This window comes from Pelobates fuscus, chromosome 5 (assembly GCF_036172605.1).
Source record: "Pelobates fuscus isolate aPelFus1 chromosome 5, aPelFus1.pri, whole genome shotgun sequence".
In the NCBI taxonomy this organism is placed as follows: domain Eukaryota; kingdom Metazoa; phylum Chordata; class Amphibia; order Anura; family Pelobatidae; genus Pelobates; species Pelobates fuscus.
Genome location: NC_086321.1, coordinates 166,613,777 through 166,633,023, shown reverse-complemented (window position 1 = coordinate 166,633,023; position 19,247 = coordinate 166,613,777). Strand labels below are relative to the sequence as shown.

General features: G+C 38.3%; 1 protein-coding gene across 1 annotated transcript in view; it reads left to right on the top strand.

Moving 5' to 3' along the window:
- SEZ6L (seizure related 6 homolog like) overlaps positions 1 to 19,247 on the top strand; it is a 332,693-nt gene that overhangs the window by 232,766 nt on the left and 80,680 nt on the right. Inside the window, exon 5 of the mRNA XM_063454639.1 lies at positions 16,865 to 17,057. Within this exon, the coding sequence (XP_063310709.1) occupies positions 16,865 to 17,057 (193 nt within the window). The remainder of the gene's footprint in view (positions 1 to 16,864; positions 17,058 to 19,247) is intronic.

Below are 19,247 nucleotides of genomic sequence, written 5' to 3'. Positions count from 1 at the left end.
AATATAAATTGTGTTTACTTACGTTTTATGTACCTTAAATGTGTATTAATGTATTACTATTGCACATTTGTTTGAAGTAATTCATAATTGTTTTTTTTTTTATTGCTTAAACCTGAACAGAGCTTATTTTGTAGATATATGAATCAGAGTTAAATCATCCCATGTGAATATCTTTTTTAACACTACTAATTACCACACTAATTAAGTTATTATGCACAGAGATAAATGAAGACAGGTGTTAGAACATTAGTATGCAATATTACACCTAAAATATTCTGTAACTCACTAATTGTTTTACAGATTTTATTTAAATGGGTTTTGAATTTCCTCACTGCAACTGATATATGTGACATGCAGATAGTGTAACATGTAAAATATGTAAAACATATAAATGTTAAATATATTGATATTATAATTAGGAATGCCTACAATATATATCTCATAACCCTTTCAACACCAATCCAATTTTAAAACAATCTAATATATATTTGAAAAAGTGGGATATATCTCTTTCACATGAAGTAAGGAGAACTATTGGACCTCCACGTTAAGACTTTGATGGTATTCTTACAACAGAGCAACCAAAGGTCAAATAAGGTCAAATTATTATACATTTAATTCATTTTCACCTCTTCCTAGCATCACGTATACCTGATCTCTTTCTGATATCTATAAAGTGACACCAAGCCATATTAAAATGTTTGAATATAAGTATGGCCTGAAGTGGAATACAATTCTATTTCTCAAAATGAGAATTTCATATTAGAATAAAAGAGACAGGTGTGTCCTAAGAAAAGCAATCTAATTGTGGTTTGAACTTGAAAGTTGCAATCTATTTCTGTAATGTTTAAGTCCTAGTTGCACTGAAAGGGATAAACACTCTGCCTGGCTGTATTTGTTGTTTTTTTGCGGGGGGGGGGGGGTTGAATTTAATTTATTTCCAACAAATGTGAACAGCTATTTGTATGTATTACACAGTGTAGTGTTGAAAATTTCAGCTATAATTCACACTATAAAAAAAAGGAGATAGGGTCACACTCAATCACATCAATTTAAACACAGGGTGCTACTGGGCAAGGGTCAGCAAAAAAAACCCCAAGAAATGTATGCATATAGAAAGAATCCCAGGCACTCACTGTGATTGTTCTTCAAGCAGATTTATTGCAACGTTTCGACCTCAATAAGGTCTTTTTCAAGCTTGAAAAAGACCTCATTGAGGTCGAAACGTTGCAATAAATCTGCTTGAAGAACAATCACAGTGAGTGCCTGGGATTCTTTCTATATGCATAATTCACACTATGTCAGCTATTTGCTTGGCCTTGTGCATAGATCGCATGTACATTTAGAAAAGAGATCTATTATTATTAGATGTGCTGTAAAGCCAGCCGAAGAGTTGTTAACATGACAGACTTTTAAACAGATGTAACAGACTTTAAGAGCAGCATGACTATTTACGCTCCTTAGTGTTTGATAGTGTCTGACAAAGTTAGTATTGGTCTTCGATTATGAAAAAAAAAGCCAATAACTGGCCTAGAATTTGCATTATGGATGTACGTGGTGCACCACGATCGCAGCAGCAAATTCAAGAACTGAAAAGTGAAAGAATGACTAGGTTTGGTCACTTCTTTCCCTCCTGCTAGGAACCTCTGTAAGTTATCCTGATATTAGCTGACATTTTAGTCACCAAAAGAAATGTAACAAAATATTGTTTCAAAAAATATTCAAATCAGAAACTATTACTAAGAGGGAGAAAAAAAACATTCACGGTTCATGAGCTGATACAGTTGGATAAATATTAGGATGATGTCAAAGAATAAAGATAGAGTTCAGGTACTGCCTATAAAGATAAATTGAATAAACTAAACTAAAAGTCAGTGTCCTTAATCCTAATCAGTGCAAAAGATAATGATAGCTGGATGTTGAGGACATAACTCTAATGCATGTAATTATGTAAATAAATGTATTGATATGGCTTTTTTTATTGCTTTATATATTCTGATTACAAATCAATGCCACATATATAGGAAGAGAGGGAGCAAACAAATAGGGTAGGATTATTAAAAACAATATAACCTTTTAATATAAATGACACACACATAATAAAAGTAGATAATAGGTACATCAGTAAGTTGGTTGAGACTTCTTCTCCTGAACCACGTTTAGTCCTCTTAAATATCATACAGGAACAGTAGTAATAAAACATAAAGAATAAAGAATAAACAAAAAAATAATAAAAAGTCCAAAAATTCAGCACTATGAGTTTCTTGCTTGCGTGGACAGCCCCATAAAAGTCAAATTTGTGTGTGTATCCCAAATCTTACCGCCTGCTCTTTAAAAAGTTTCATAGTGCCTCTCCCAGACCACCGTCTGGGAGATGATGTGATTCGGAGCTTGTAATTACTGAGAGAGTCAAAATGTCCGCGTCTCAAAGTCGAGTTCCAGAAGGCTTGCAGTTCAAGCCTCAATCTCATCAGGGGTTGTGCTTGCGTGCTTCTGGTGTCACAGAACCCTTGCATTCCAAGTCTCTCAGAAATATAATTTTGGGCTCCGGTGTGCATTCCACATGAAAAGTAACCATGCGCATTATGTATGAAATAAATCCAACAGAAATAGCAACATTAATATATAACAATTATGGCTAAAAATCTGGTATTAATAAGGTATGAAAAATTCTACCATTTTAACGTATTTACTTAACCTCCGATGAAAAAAGTGTATAAAAGAACAATAAAACAGTTTATACTAATATACAAAGGTTTACTCTAAAATAAAACAAGATCCATAAGAGTAAATTATAAAAATCATGATAACATACCAAAGAGCAGGGCCGGACTGGGAATTAAAAGCAGCCCTGGAAAAAAAATATTTACCAGCCCCATAATGTGTTGCGCCAGCATAGTGTGCAGATACAGTGTTAGAACAGATAACTTTAAATAAAAATTACTCTAATGTAAAAAGCGCACTCATAGGCTTCAAAATAAACAAAAGTGCAGATTTATTTTAAGCAGATGTGAATCCCTGGTGGTCGCAGTGCTGAGAGTGAACTCTAGCCCGTAGCTCCAGGGCTAGAGTTCACCCTCGTGAGAGCTGGAGCGTTGCCGTGGAAGCTGCGGCAACGCTCTGTGCTCACGCGAGAAGGACCCAGGGGGCTGCTAGAGCTCCCCGGGTCCTCTCTTCCTCCCTCCCCTGCCGGCTGCCCGCATGGTGCCTGCGGAACGGGGAGGGAGATCGGCCCGCAGGGGAAAGTCTCGTGGGGGGGGGGGAAATTGCCTTGTTGCCCCCCCATCCACCAGTGATATATACAGCACCTATGTGCTATGTGTCTCTTTATCTCCAGCCCCTCTGTGTGCCTTTTTGTCTCCCCCCAGGCACTCTGTATGTTTCTTTCTCCCCCTCACTGCTCCACTGTGTCAATGTCTCCCCTCTCCTTCCCAGTCTCTCTCTCCCCCCTCTGCCTCTTTCTCCCCCTCCCTTGTGTGTCTCCCTCATTTCTCCCTCTTTGTCTCTCCCTCCTCCACACCTCTCTTCCTCCCCACTTTCCCAGTGCCTCTCCACACCTCTCTTCCCCCCCACTTTCCCAGTGTCTCTCCCTCCTCCCCACCTCTCTTCCTCCCCACTTTCCCAGTGTCTCTCCCTCCTCCACACCTCTCTTCCTCCCCACTTTCCCAGTGTCTCTCCCTCCTCCCCACCTCTGTTCCTCCCCACTTTTCCAGTGTCTCTCCCTCCTCCACACCTCTCTTCCTCCCCACTTTCCCAGTGCCTCTCCCTCCTCCACACCTCTCTTCCCCCCCACTTTACCAGTGTCTCTCCCTCCTCCCCACTTTCCCAGTGTCTCTCCCTCCTCCGCACCTCTCTTCCTCCCCACTTTCCCAGTGTCTCTCCCTCCTCCCCACCTCTGTTCCTCCCCACTTTTCCAGTGTCTCTCCCTCCTCCACACCTCTCTTCCTCCCCACTTTCCCAGTGCCTCTCCCTCCTCCACACCTCTCTTCCCCCCCACTTTACCAGTGTCTCTCCCTCCTCCCCACTTTCCCAGTGTCTCTCCCTCCTCCGCACCTCTCTTCCTCCCCACTTTCCCAGTGTCTCTCCCTCCTCCCTTCCTCCCCACTTTCCCAGTGTCTCTCCCTCCTCCCTTCCTCCCCACTTTCCCAGTGCCTCTCCCTCCTCCCTTCCTCCCCACTTTCCCAGTGTCTCTCCCTCCTTCCCACTTTCCCAGTGTCTCTCCCTCCTCCCTTCCTCCCCCACTGTCCCAGTGTCTCTTCCTCCTCCCTTCCCCAGTGTCTCTCCCTCCTCCCTTCCTCCCCACTTCCCCAGTGTCTCTCCCTCCTCCCTACTTCCCCAGTGTCTCTCCCTCCTCCCCTCTTTCCCAGTGTCTCTCCCTCCTCCTTTCCTCCCCACTTCCCCAGTGTCTCTCCCTCCTCCTTTCCTCCCCACTTCCCCAGTGTCTCTCCCTCCTCCCTTCCTCCCCACTTCCCCAGTGTCTCTCCCTCCTCCCTTCCTCCCCACTTCCCCAGTGTCTCTCCCTCCTCCCTTCCTCCCCACTTCCCCAGTGTCTCTCCCTCCTCCCTTCCTCCCCACTTCCCCAGTGTCTCTCCCTCCTCCCTTCCTCCCCACTTCCCCAGTGTCTCTCCCTCCACCATCTCTCTATTCCCCCATCCCCATGTACCTAGAGACGTCAGAGGGGGCCGGCCGCGTTTCAGGCTGGAGCCGCCGGGCCGGGTGGCAGCCTCGCCGGTCCGGCGGCACTTCTGTCATTGGTGATGCTGAGGGGGGAGGAGCATGTCTACCATGCTCCCTCGCGGTACCCACAATCCCCAGCACATTATGCTGTATCAGTATGATGCTGTGCTGGGGATTGTGGGTACCGCGAGGGAGCATGGTAGACATGCTCCTCCCCCCTCAGCATCACCAATGACAGAAGTGCCGCCGGCCCGGCGAGGCTGCCACCCGGCCCGGCGGCTCCAGCCTGAAACGCGTCCGGCCCCCTATGAGTGTGCCACCGGACCGGCCACCCGGTGGCACATATATGCGCAGCCCCCAGGTGCCGCGGCCCACCGGGAAATTTCGCGGTATCCCGGTGGGCCAGTCCGGCCCTGCCAAAGGGATGAAGAAAAAAGAGAAACGTTAAAAGAAGAGAGATAAGGAGGAGAGAGGGAAAGTAACTGAACATAACAGACAAAAAAAGAAAAACATTGAGCAGAATAAAGGATCATCTTTCAAAGATGAAGGTGTAAATGCAAGGGATAGTTGTTCATACCACTTGTCTAGTGGTTAAAATGTCTGTTGCAACTGGTAGATCAATAAGGAGAATTGCATGTTTATAGCTAGCTATGAATTATTTTAATCTATGAACATCCCTACACACTTCAGTAAGGTATAATGAACTGTAAAATTTTATATTTTTGAAATTGATAATTTTTCTAAGTAATTTTTTACTGTGACAGCCCTGACATGTAACCTGTTAAAAAAAAAGGGGTTAAATGTTAATTAAAACTTTGAACTGGGTTATTGCTTTGAATGTCAATGACATTTACTGACATGCAGATCCTAAATAAATCTTTAATGCACACATTAAAATTATTCAGTTATAAGGAAAATGAGAAATATCCTAGATTTCTACTGTAAACATACTTTGGTAGTTATTTGTTGTTTTATACCCCCTGTTTTAAACTGCTAAAGCACTGCATGATATGTTTTCATGTCTTATAATAATACTAATAATTAATACACTGACGCTCACATTCCCACATGGAATACCTCTTAGAAATGTGAAAGTAAGAGAGTTTTTGTTAATGAAGAGATAGAGATAGCTGCCTATGGCTATTTTCATGTTTCAGGGGATGCCATCAGTTACTTAGGGCAGGGCCTAGCACATTCAAATGTATTACACATTTGCAAGTGTAAAAGATCTCTGTCAAATGTATTAATTAATGAGCCAGCACTATATCTATATCTAAACCAAATCTATATCCAATGACAAGACCTTTAGTGTCACATTTAGAGTAAAGAGATCCAAACACACAAGATAAAAAAAAGTATTTCCCCTTATCACATGAACAGGCAATTAATAATAATTAAAATGGTTCTCTAGATCATTTTATTAAGTAAGCAGGATACATTATTTCTTTCCTATCTCTTCAACATATAGTGGGTGGGAAGTTAAAATTCCATACTTCTTCATCAGTACTTTTCTGGGGGTAAGGAGATGTAAAGTAGGGGTGCCCCTTACTAATTCATTTAACCCATGTTTGTTTAACAGGGGGTTATCTATAAGTAGTCAATAGAAGAAGTTCCTAGTCCCCTGGCTTCATAAAATAATACATTATGCAACAAATGTCATATAACATTGTATTATATGCAACAAATTTAAAATATCATCCACCTCATGCAAAGTACATGACTTAATTGATACCTAAGTCTAGTGTTCCTAAAACTTCATCTCACATAAAGGATGTGCTCATATTGATACCATAAACACCAAAACAACTTTAGCTTAATAAAGCAGTTTGTGTGCATAGATCATGCTTCTGTAGTCTTACTGCTCAACTCTCTTCCATTTAGGAGTTAAATTATTTTGTTTATGTAGACCTAGTCATACCTCCTTGCCTGTGACTGACACAGCTTCCTAAACATTTCCTGTAAAGAGAGATGCCATTTTGTCATTTTAAGAAATTTGGTTGGTAATACACAACTTAGTACAGGGTGCAACTTACAAAATCACAAATAAGTTGGCCAAACTTCATAAAAAATTGAATATTGTATTTACCAGCATATACATTTTGTTTTAAACTTCACATTGTATGTTACATTAAATTAATGTTAGAATATAGAATGTTTTGTTTTTTTTTTTACATTCTTTATTTTTGAAGTGCTTAGTGTAATAAACAAGCTTGATTAGTCATTTCACAGGACATATAAACAGCATTTAAAACAAGTGGATGATATATAAAATGATGAGTACACTGCACATTTGTTTTGGAAAAAAAATAAATCAACATGCGCACAGTTCTGTTAGTTTAAAACATGACAAGAAATGCAATATGCTTCACACACTAGTCAACAAGTTGACATAAATGGAGAAGTAGAGAGAACATACTAAGCTTTACGTAGAATAGGTTACCAGTGGTATTAGAATATCTGGCTATAAATACAGGACTGTATAAGAAAAAAGAGCATCAAAAATAAGAGACAATGGGGTACTATTGAACTGGAGATTATGGTCACCACGGAGGCTTTTGATTGTCATCAAAACACTAAGCCCTCAATTAATACTATCCTAGCAACCTACTTTTCTACAATACCCTTACCTTTTGTGTCATTATACCCCACTCCCTCTAGCATGTAAGCTCAGTGAGCAGGGCCCTCAATCCCTCTGTTCCTGTGTGTCCAACCTGTCTGGTTACAAATAAGTGTCTGTTAGTCCACCCATTGTACAGCACTACAGAACTTGTTGGCATTTTATAACTAATATTAATAATAACCAGGTACCCAGTGGTAGGCTGCAACAATTTAGCCGATTACCATTGTAGGTCTCTCTTCCAGCCCCAGGCCTGGTTAAAGGCCAGCATCCGAATTTCAAAGGCTTGTTTGTTCCCAAGGGCTAAGTCCCTACCCCCTCTTGGGTGAGCTGAGGATTTGGTTGTTGGAAGCCAATGTCTGCAGATGATCCTCCTTTGTTTCAGTTTGTGCAGTGAACCAAGGGGCTCTCGGCCTGGGCTGGTGGATAGCAAGGTGAGTGTGCTCAGGCATGACAGGATCGTCCTGAGGACAGAATGGTTTTAATCAGAAATAATTAAAAACTAGAAGACAAGAAAAAACACGGCAATAAATTATATTTAATAAAAGTGGAAAAAAGCATTACATTTACATTTAGAAGAATTTGCAGTAAATATGATGTCTCATCATTAGTTTTGTCTAAAAGGGTTATTTACTAAAGGGAAAATTCAAAGTAAATTAAAAGTGAATTTCAAATTTATAGCAAGAGTAGCTGAATTAAAAGAATAGCTGACTTCACCTTGCGTTCACCTTAAATTCACACTTTAGTAAATAACTCTATATCAAGTAAATGCAATTCAGGAACATATGTATTAGAAGACATATAATACTTCTAATATCAGAGAATTTCATTATGGTAGTTAAAAGGACACTATAGTCACCAAAACAACTACAGCATAATATAGTTGTTCTGGTGAGTATCATCAGTCCCTGCAGGCATTTTCATGTAAACACAGCCTTTTCAGAGAAAAGGCAGTGTTTACATTGCCCCCTAGGGACACCTCCGGTGGCCACTCCTCAGATGTGTTCAGCGTCTCCACACACTTCATGGAAAAGCTGATTATTTCTCATAGAGATGCATTGATTCAATTGCTATAAGGAGGTGCTGATTGCCCAAGCTGGCGTTTTGGCCCCGCCCCCATCCCGCATCCTTGCTGATTTCAGCCAATCAGGAAAGAATTAGATTGGCTGAAATCATACATTTTGATGATGTCAGCAAGGAGGCAGATCAGGGTGGGGCCAGCGCCTGCGGACCCATGCAATGCTGGAAATAAGGTAAGTTTTATTACCTTTTAGGAGGGTCAAGGGGGGCAAGCCACCTAAATGGTGGTTTTAACACTATGGGGTCAGGAATGCATGTTTGTGTTCCTGACCCTATAGTGTTCCTTTTATTTCTGCTTGTTAAATAAATGGTCATGCTACTATGTAATTCTCCTCTGTAACTCTTGCTACTGTAATGGAACTGATAAAACTTTTACTTCTGCTACTACTTTAAATAAAACACACCCCTCTGGTACCAATGCTGAATATAACATCAGAGTTTATAAAACGTCAGTAAAGCAAAGAATATCAATCCACGGGTTCAGTTAATCATGATTTGCTTCGCTACTCAAGGATGTTAAATTCTGAGATGTCTTTTACACTGGATTGCTGCTTGAGTAATGGCATAACTACATCCTTTGAGCCATTTGTGTAGTGATTCATCTTCAGGAATGGGGAAAACTGGGCAAATGTGCTCCGTGAATGCTATGATACTCTATTCTAAGTTAAGAGCTATCTCACAAAATAAAATACAGATTTAAATATTAACAAGTAATATAATGCACATATAGTTAATTTGCTACAGACAAGATATTTTTATCAGTATTGTTTATTAATACGTATAGTCATGTTCAGAGATTAAAATAACGCTTATCTATGCTGTAAATGAGACATCCTCTTTATTGATTTGTCACTTCAAATAGCCATTCTAACTACCTGACAAATGGTTTCCATAGCTATTAGTTCTATTTAATTCTTCTCATTTGAAGGCTATTGATAGAATATTGTCACTCTTTTTTTCTTACTATAGTGTATACCAGTATAAGTAAATTACATTTATTTGCTTGCACAAGGAACACAAATGTAGGTCATCATTTGATATCCATTGCTTATCAGATTAATCAGAGATGTTTACGGTAAAATCCATTTGTTCAAATGATTTACAAAGGAGAGCAGGAGCTCTATACCTATCCCTACAATCCCCCATCTACGAGCATGCACACACAAACTCACACAACATACAGAACACACCAAATACACACACAAATACCAAATTCCCATACTAAAGACTATTCAAGGTGAGAAGATGACGTGGAGATATCACAGATTCCTTCTGGCTATGCAGCAGTATTGACTGCCCCTGGTTGTTTTCATAATTTAGTGCTTTTACAGCAAGCATGTCAAACTTGCGACCCATGGGCCGCATGCGGACCACAATGAATATATTTGCGGCTAGGCGAGCCGCGAGTTTGACATGCTTACTAAAGCAGAGTAGGCACCAGCTTTCCTCACATTGCAGGTGCCTATTATGCAAAAAAATTACCCGGCTGGGGAGGAGAGGTCGCTGGCGGAAGTGAGGGAACTAAGTCTTCCTGCTCCTCACTGCTCCCTCACGTGTGCCCTCTGTAGTGATGCCGGCATCACTAAACTGCACGCGTGAGGGAGCAGTGAGGAGCAGGATGGAGACCTCTCGAGAAAAGATCCCCACTGGACCAAGGGAGAGGCCCCACACCAGCTCCCAAATGTAGGGAACAATAAATAAAATGATGTGAGTGTGTGCAAGAATGTGTAAATGTGTGTGTCAGTGAGTGTGTGTGTCTGTCAGTGTGTGTGTGTCTGTCAGTGTGTGTGTGTCTGTCAGTGAGTGTGTGTGTGTGTGTGTGTCTGTCAGTGTGTGTGTGTGTCTGTCAGTGTCTGTGTGTAGAAGTATGGAGAAGTGGGACTGGGGTTTAGTAGAGGGGGATGCTGGGTTTTTTATACTGTACTTTTCAAAACAAACCTATGTTTCTATGAAAATGTAAGGTTTTTTTTTTTTTTTGTGGCCCACATAAACTAAAACCTTATTTATTTGACCCGTGCTAGATTTAGAGTTTGACATGATTGCTGTACAGGAAAGGGATACCTTCAGTTGGTGTTATTATGTGTAACATCCCAAGCATCTCGGCACGTATTTAGGAAGGGGACGTTTAAATTAATTACACATTTGTAAACATGGAAAAGGTTTACATTAAAGCATGCAGTAATGATACAGCATTCTCCCTCTTTTATAGTACTATTTATTATAGTTGAATCAAATTAGTATAAACAGGTGTCACATGTGGACGTCATTCCATATACCTTGAAGATCTGATGAGCAATGGCGGCCATAGTTAATTAACCAAAATGCTTATTTTCTCACTCCATCTATGCATACATCAACAATAATTATTATTAATGTAGAATTTATACACTACAACAACATGGGCAACATAATATATGAACATCATTCTATATATGTATATGTAGGCAGCCTGTTCAGATATGCACTCTTAACTCTATGGCTATATTTCCCTCTGTAGCCTTCTCTATAGCAAAATAAGCTAAATAAAGTTGAAAATGGACCAAATGTCATAACATCATAAACATCAGTCTCATTACAACTCTGGTCCCCCTTTCTTCATACTGAACATTAAGACATCTCAACATTTTCATGCCATTATCAGGCCAGTATCTTTCTAATTCTTCTGAAGAACAATTAAAATATCTATGCAAGCTCTTTATAATCCCATAATAATTATTTTCTTCACCTTACCAGCTATATACGCAAATCAATAAGAAGGCTGCTGCCAAACGTCTATAATCTTACTGATTGCACTTTTTATTTAGTTAAAAATCCTGGTATAAAAAATACAAATATCTTAACACTGGGTCATGCTCCTACATTTTAATTATTTTGTTCACATACTCTACATTGTCAATAATATGCTCATCTAATGTTGTTTCATTAGTTCTTCGGTTTAAAATAGTTCTCCCAGTTATGCAGTGTGCCTTAATAGGCGTTATCATTTATTCGTACAAGAGTTACTCACCTGCTGATATAAGATAGAATAAATATAAATGTTTGAATAAGGTAGACTTTAAACGTTTGAAGAAAAATGACTAAATCTCTTGGAATAAGAGTAGATTTTAACTGCAAAGTGTGATTATGTAAGTACTAGGTAGGAAATATTTTAATGGTAAATGATCATTTTCTCATGAGAACTTAGGCAAGGAGTTTCCACTGTGCTTTTGTTGCTAAACCAAAATATGCTTTTAACCCCTTAAGGACACATGACGTGTGTGACACATCATGATTCCCTTTTATTCCAGAAGTTTGGTCCTTAAGGGGTTAAAGGAGCATGCATCACTTTGATTAAACAGTCTAATTTAAAAGTTTTAGCTTTGAATGATACAGGTCCCTCACTCTTCAGGCTGAAAATAAAGGTAAATATATATTTTTTTTCATGTTTACCTACTACTTTTTACTTAAGCTTTCATCACCCATTCCATCTAACCAATCAGTGCCCTATCCATGGGAATGCTATGAAAGTACATTGGGTATGCCTAACAGATTTACACATGTGCAGATGGAAAATCCCTTTATCTTGCAACATCCTAACAGAGGGACAAGAGAGAGTAGTCTGAAACTGAGATGGGTGGGTAAGAGGAAAGGAGGTTGGGTGAGGCTGGAGAAACTCTCCTAGCCAAGAGGCCTGCCCAATAATGCATTCTGACCAAGTTTGTAGTAAGTTTATAAACGTTTATCACATACATGAAAGGTTTTCTTGATTTATTTTGGTTTGTAAATTTAAACATTTTTGCTTGCTGGTTTAAAAAAAATAATAGTCAAGTATTGCATGTCCCTTTAAATGATAATTTTAGTGTCTGAAGTATCCCTTTACAAGATTCCAAAATACAATTGAAAGCGAACCCTTTATCCAAAAGTTATGGCCCTATATGTGTGCAATTGGTTGGTTGATGCCACAGTACAAAAATGCAACTTGTAACTGCTTAGCAGAACTAGAAACAACATGAAATATTGTGGTATACGTAGACCTATCGAGGATTTCAGGCCTTTTCATATCTCTAAAGATCCTTAGTCTACTGCTTTTAACTTAACTCACATGAATAAAAAGAAGTAAAAAAAAAAAAAGCATGAAATATAGTTTTGCTGTATGTATAGTGCAAAATATAACTAAATTAATAACTGTTTAATGGCTCCTGTCAAAATAATGGCAATCTAGACCGCTATCTTACGGATAGGAAATGTAATGTTATCTCCTGAACGAGATCTTTCATATCATAGCACCGTATGTTTCTAGTGATCAAAATAAGATAACGTAGCAAATTGAGTGAATGTATAGTTTGTCCCTGAAGAAAAACAGATGTGAAAAAATGTCAGCTATATTTCAAAATAATTTATCACTTCACTATGTAGTGCTTAGTATTTGATGTCAGATTTATTGTTGCCCAAACTGAATAAATAGAGATTTTATGTTCCTATATCTGCAGTTACGGGTGTTTTTTGGATAATAACACAATCATATTATTGTTATAAAATTGTTACACTTCCTTGAATGTGATCTTTTCTCAAGGGAATAGCAGATGCTTTTATGTCGCATTTCTTCATCATCTGGTCTTGCAAATGTCTTATCTAGCACGTATTGAGAAGGTAATAGTGCATGTCAAACTGCTACAGCATGTCTGGTGTTGCAATACACCTATGATGACGGCAATTTCATACTGATAATGTACCCTTTTCTGACTGTCCCTGGATGTAGAACACCTGCTGATTTTTTTCATTTTGCTTTTTTTATGCTTTATTTAGTTTGAAATTCGTGTTGTTTTTTTCCCTCTGTCTTATTTTCCGCTTTTTACAAGCTAAAATGCTGCTTGTTAGAGATTCTACACAAATTTCAAGAATTATTTTTTTGTTTTATTTTCTAACAGCCATAGTTGGAATTGACCTCTAACATATGTTGAAATAACAATGTGGGAGTAGAGTGTGTTGGAGCTGTTATGGAGAGTGTGGAATGTTTGTGTCTTTGTATGAATGAAGGGATGAATTATTGTGGAGAGGGTGATGAAATCAGGGATGGTTCCAGAGCCCAAATTCAGGAGAACACTGAAAAGATTTTGTGTCAGATTTTATCTTTAGAAAATGGATATATACATTTGCACAAACACAGATACACACTTGCAAACATGGATACGGAGACAAATACTTGCATTATATATCCAAACATACACATATTAATACATATTACTAAACACAGAATCATATACCCACATACAGACAGATGCCCAAATATGTAGACAACCACAAAGATAGATACATATATTTATATATGCAACATGTCTACATGCATTTGGAGGAGAGTGGTCATTCCATTCAGGTCCTTCAGAGAGAGTATAAATGATGGTTTAAATGATGATTGGATGCAGTCTGAGTGAAATCACAAATATATTTTAGTAGTGCAGGTGTGAATCTATTTTGGTTTTCACTCCTCGTCATTGTATTTCCCAGTCCTGTCTTTCCCAATTTCTTCCCCATGTTTGTTTCTCTACCCTACCTTGTCTGTCTCATTCACACCTACTCTTGCATCATATAACCATCCCCCACCTTATTCTTGTTTCTCACTCCTACCTTCCCTACATCCCAATTTGTGTCTCTCATTCATGCTCTCCTCAACTCCTGTCTTTCAACCACTCCCTCTCACCACTCTCCTAACTTATTTTAACTGCGCCTCTCCCCATCATTCCCCACACATCTCTCTCCCCATCCCCCACCCTCCTTACATCTCTCTTGAAATCCCATCACATAATTTCCCAATCCCCCCCACCTCCTACAACTTGTCTATCCTCCATGGCCACACATTATTTTTCTCTCACACAGAGTGCAGCCAATAGTGTCCTATCTTTTCATCTGTATCTGTGCCAAGTAAGATCAGGCTGCCATGCATGTCACGGACATACAGCATCTGCACCAGGATAACAGCTCTGTCAGTGCATGGAAATAGAAAGTACGGTGGCCTGATTACACTTGGCATAACTACATTTTATTCTAGAATGTGGCCACTGTTTTCAATGGCAAGGCACCTTAGTCAACACCATAGATTCTAAATGAATAACGAAAGACCGGTTGACCTCCGTTTTCCTCCATGGTTTCTACACCCATTCCTGGTTGTCTCACCAAGCATACATTAAATAGTCCCGTGCAAAATAATTTCGATGAGGTACTTTCGATATAATCAAAACTAAAATGGGAAGAAACACTGGATCTGTTTATTTGTAGAGTTCCTCACATAAAAGATCTTGATGAATTGAGTAACGATGTCTGCTTTCCATATTCCCTCTTTTAGCTCTAACCAAATTTGGCTAATAACTACAAAATCCCTATGCTGAAGAGACATACGTAATATTCCAGTGTCAATATATTAATATGATACATTTAACAGCTTGTCAAATGAAACTCTCCAAACAGAAGCACTGCCTTCTTACTCCAGGGCTTATTTAACCCCTTAAGGACCAAACTTCTGGAATAAAAGGGAATCATGACATGTCAGACATGTCATGTGTCCTTAAGGGGTTAAACAATATCTAACTCTTTTTCAACTTTAACAATTTATGCACCAGTTGCATATGGCCCACTTTGAGAGGTTTCGCATTTCTCATACAGCTATCGAGTAAACAGTTAAAAAGAAGCTGTAAAATTGATTCAACCTAAGTATAAGCTCTGTGTATTTACGTATAGTCACACAGCTTCACTGTCAAATAGGATAAACCAAAGTAATTTCATGGAAAATCCCCATATAGCTATAATTAAAGTTTTGGACAGAGACGCGCATTTTAGTTCTTGATTAAATGATGACCTGACCGATCGGTCTCTGATTTGTAACTAAGGCTAAACATATAAAGATAATTTCCAAATGGAAATGTATATATTGATTTGTGGCAAAGGTCTGATAGTGTAATAGCTGATATTGTCTTAGTGCTTAACTTGACATGGCCCGATAAGCTGCTCTATAAATTGCTAATTTTAAGTGAAAACCTTTAAAAGGTTTTACCATTTTTAAAGATTGTTTTCCGGGGAGTCATTAAGTTGTTATTTACTGTGCAGTTTACAGAAAAAGGTCATGATGCAATATTCTTTTACAACACTTATTCAGCTCTGGGATTTTACAGTTTTATGGCATTTTTTTAATCAATAGGTAGGATAAATTTAATTAAACTATTAAATAAAATGGCTGGCTTACAGTGACTTTAAAATAAAAAATATTCTCATCTTGCTTCAGCTATTTGACAGGAGTGAACGTCATGAGAGTCATTAATATCAAGTTTCAACAATCACAGAAGCCAGTTTTTACATACTTCATATAAAAAAGAATTGTAGCCTTTATTTAAAGAAGCTGTGTCACATTTGAGGGAACATTTCACAAAGCTCCCCAATGGTAATATTGCACTATGCAGCAAAACCACTGCCTCCCCCGTGGCCCACCTCCTAGCATGCATATAAGAATGCCCCTTCCCCACAGCTACAGGCTGTGGCGGCTGTGGGAATTGACAAAGTATTCCCTATCTTAAGGTACTTGAAATGCAATCAATACAAGCATTATATAAAGACTGCGTCTTTATCAAATACTAACAAGTGAAATGATGCCCCACTCCCTGTCATGGACTGGCATTGCTGCAGCTCAATGTTTTCCATTTCTTAAATTACAGTGCCCTATTATCCACTACTGTCTTGCACAGGAGGCATAATATTGCACTTGGGGGCTCATTTGCCACTGTCTCCCCATTTGTTTTGTGGAAGACATGATCCTTTTTTCTCAACTGTCATACAGTAGAAATTAAGTGCAATCATTTTATTTTTAATATAATATTTTTTATGAACTACAGTTACTTTGATCTATGGATGTTATATGTATTTATATATCCATATAACCTGAACAAGAGTTTATATTAATGCCTTATAGTAAAATACCATTAGAAACCATGAGGAACCATGTGGCTAATGAAGTATTGTACTAATTTAGCCAATTCACAAACTCTTTTGTTAAACATGAAGTATAGAGAAGTGTGTATAGAGTGCAGTATGCACTATATTTCTACAATATAGAAATATAGAAAGTTGAACTCTGCGTGCTATTTTATGAACATTAGAAAAATATTATTTTGGCAGCTATCTTTTTATGAATAAATGTTTTTATTTTAAACTAAATTAAATATTGTTCTTCTATCAATGCAGACTCAACATAGTGCAGCACTAATGCTAAAACTGCTGTGGTTCAAGCAGCAGAAAAATCATACATCAAATACATCAAATATAGTGACATATAATGCACATCTTATCAGATATGTGAAAACTACAGACTTTAATGAAAGGAATCATTGCATTGGGTAATGACAGCTAGGCCCTGCGATGTATTCAGAAACTGGTAACAAACTAACCATGACTTTCCTGGTTAAATACTATATATATTTATATATTTCTGAATATTATTGTCTTGAGATATTTTTATTACTCTTGTAGGTGAAAAGTGTTAATCTCTCTGAGGGAGAACAATTGGCCATCCGCGGAGAGAGGGATGATGGTCTGGTAGTATTAGCAAATGAAACTCTTCTAGTGGAAGGTCAGGTGATCCGAAGTCCAACTAACAGCCTATCAGTTTATTTCAAGACATTCCAAGATGATGCCATTGGAACCTTTCAACTTCATTATCAAAGTAAGTTTGATGCAAAACTGTGGTCTTTTTGTGAGTAGTACTACGATTAATACCACCATTATACAATACCTGTACTCCATAACTTATGACCCACTCGACCTTTGTCAATATGTAATTAAACATTCTAATGGTGATTTTGTTGTGTTCAATTGTATTCATGCTCAGCTTTGTCACGTATATGCCTTAGTAGATCAGTAAAGTCTCCCAAGTCACTTCATCAGGCTTGGGTGCAGTGCTTCTGGCAATTTAACTATTAAAGTTTTGCAGATCTGGATGCTTAACGTAGCGCGTGCACATCAGATCCCCAGTGCTCCTCTATGAGGAGCATTGGAATATACCATGCCTCCATAAGAGCAGGATAAATAGGCAGCATAGAGGGAGCCTTTGAGCTTAAAAAGGTAAGTAAAACCATTATGTTATTATTTTTATGGGATACTATGGGGGACATATATAGCTAGGGACAGGAGCACAAAAGTGTTAGGAATAAAGGATAGTGTTCTTTTAAACACACTTTTCCATATTGTGGCAGTCTTTCTACCTAAATGCTACAGAAGATCTGTGAACTTTTTTTATTATGTAACTTATTCATCTTAGGATGACTAGCATTAACCTTTTAATCATTACTGGGGTTGGTATAATACCCAAGTAGGAGGTTAGTTTGGCTTGTTTGTATCTGTCAGAAAAATAGAAAATAAAGTTGAAAAAAAAAAAAGAAGAAGAATTGTAGTGAATTAACAACCAAAGACCAAAAGAAAAATTGAATAATGGCATAATGTGTCCAGCTTAGTTATTTGAGCCTAAATTTGGAAATATGGTTGTCAGTTCACAGTTTAATAAATAATCTTGAGGGATGCTGTGTGGTTTTCATAGTCTCTATAATTATATTTATATACTGAGAAACGGATGATGAATAGGGTAGGTGCAATAATTCACATAACCATATGTAAAATACTGACAAGAACCCTATACATAGCCTACCTCAAGGTTGCAAAGTAGGGGATAACCCAGAAAAAATACACAGAAAAGGAGACCCTTGAAACAAGGGGATCCTGAGGAGCAACTTTGAACACGGAAAAGGCACTTGAATGCCTGGTAACAGGAAAGAGAGAAAGAGTAGTGGGAGAGTGAGCAGGTAAAAATGACCTATGCCGTACCCCCAACTTCCTTAATAAACCATACTTGAACAGAATATAAAAATAAATAAAACGAAGGAACCTCCAAAAACCTCTCCAATAGCTACCTAGTATAGTATTGCCTTTGAAGGCAATCACCTAAACTAAGGCAAACTCGCTAAATACCTGATACCATAAGCAAACCAAAAAAGGCCACCTAATAAAAAACTATAAAGGTGCTACCTAAGTAAAGTGTAAGACAAACATATAAAGTGAGGAAAACGCTCACTTTTTTCCTCACTTTATATGTTTGTCTTACACTTTACTTAGGTAGCACCTTTATAGTTTTTTATTAGGTGGCCTTTTTTGGTTTGCTTATGGTATCAGGTATTTAGCGAGTTTGCCTTAGTTTAGGTGATTGCCTTCAAAGGCAATACTATACTAGGTAGCTATTGGAGAGGTTTTTGGAGGTTCCTTCGTTTTATTTATTTTTATATTCTGTTCAAGTATGGTTTATTAAGGAAGTTGGGGGTACGGCATAGGTCATTTTTACCTGCTCACTCTCCCACTACTCTTTCTCTCTTTCCTGTTACCAGGCATTCAAGTGCCTTTTCCGTGTTCAAAGTTGCTCCTCAGGATCCCCTTGTTTCAAGGGTCTCCTTTTCTGTGTATTTATATACTGTGCTATTTTTTTATTTCTAAAAAAGGAGGTATTTTTGTTGACATTGTTTTTATTAAATCATGAAAGTTGCATATCGTATTGTACAAAATAGTACATTACTCTAAAAGAATAAATGGAAAGTTGAATTTATTTGTTTAGGTTGGACAATTTTGGTTTATAAGAACAAAAATATACAGCATTACAATGTAAAAAACAACGAAACAATTGACCTTTACTGTGACTGATATACCAATTTAAATCCAAAATAAAAAAAATCCATTAGCTAGCACACACCCTGCTGTGCTTTATTGCCTTTTATGAAGATATACCATTCGAATTAGTTATTTATTAAAGCCCTTTAGAGGCAAAAGCATTTTCTTTTTGAGGATAGAGCCATCTGTATATAGCCGTCTCCTA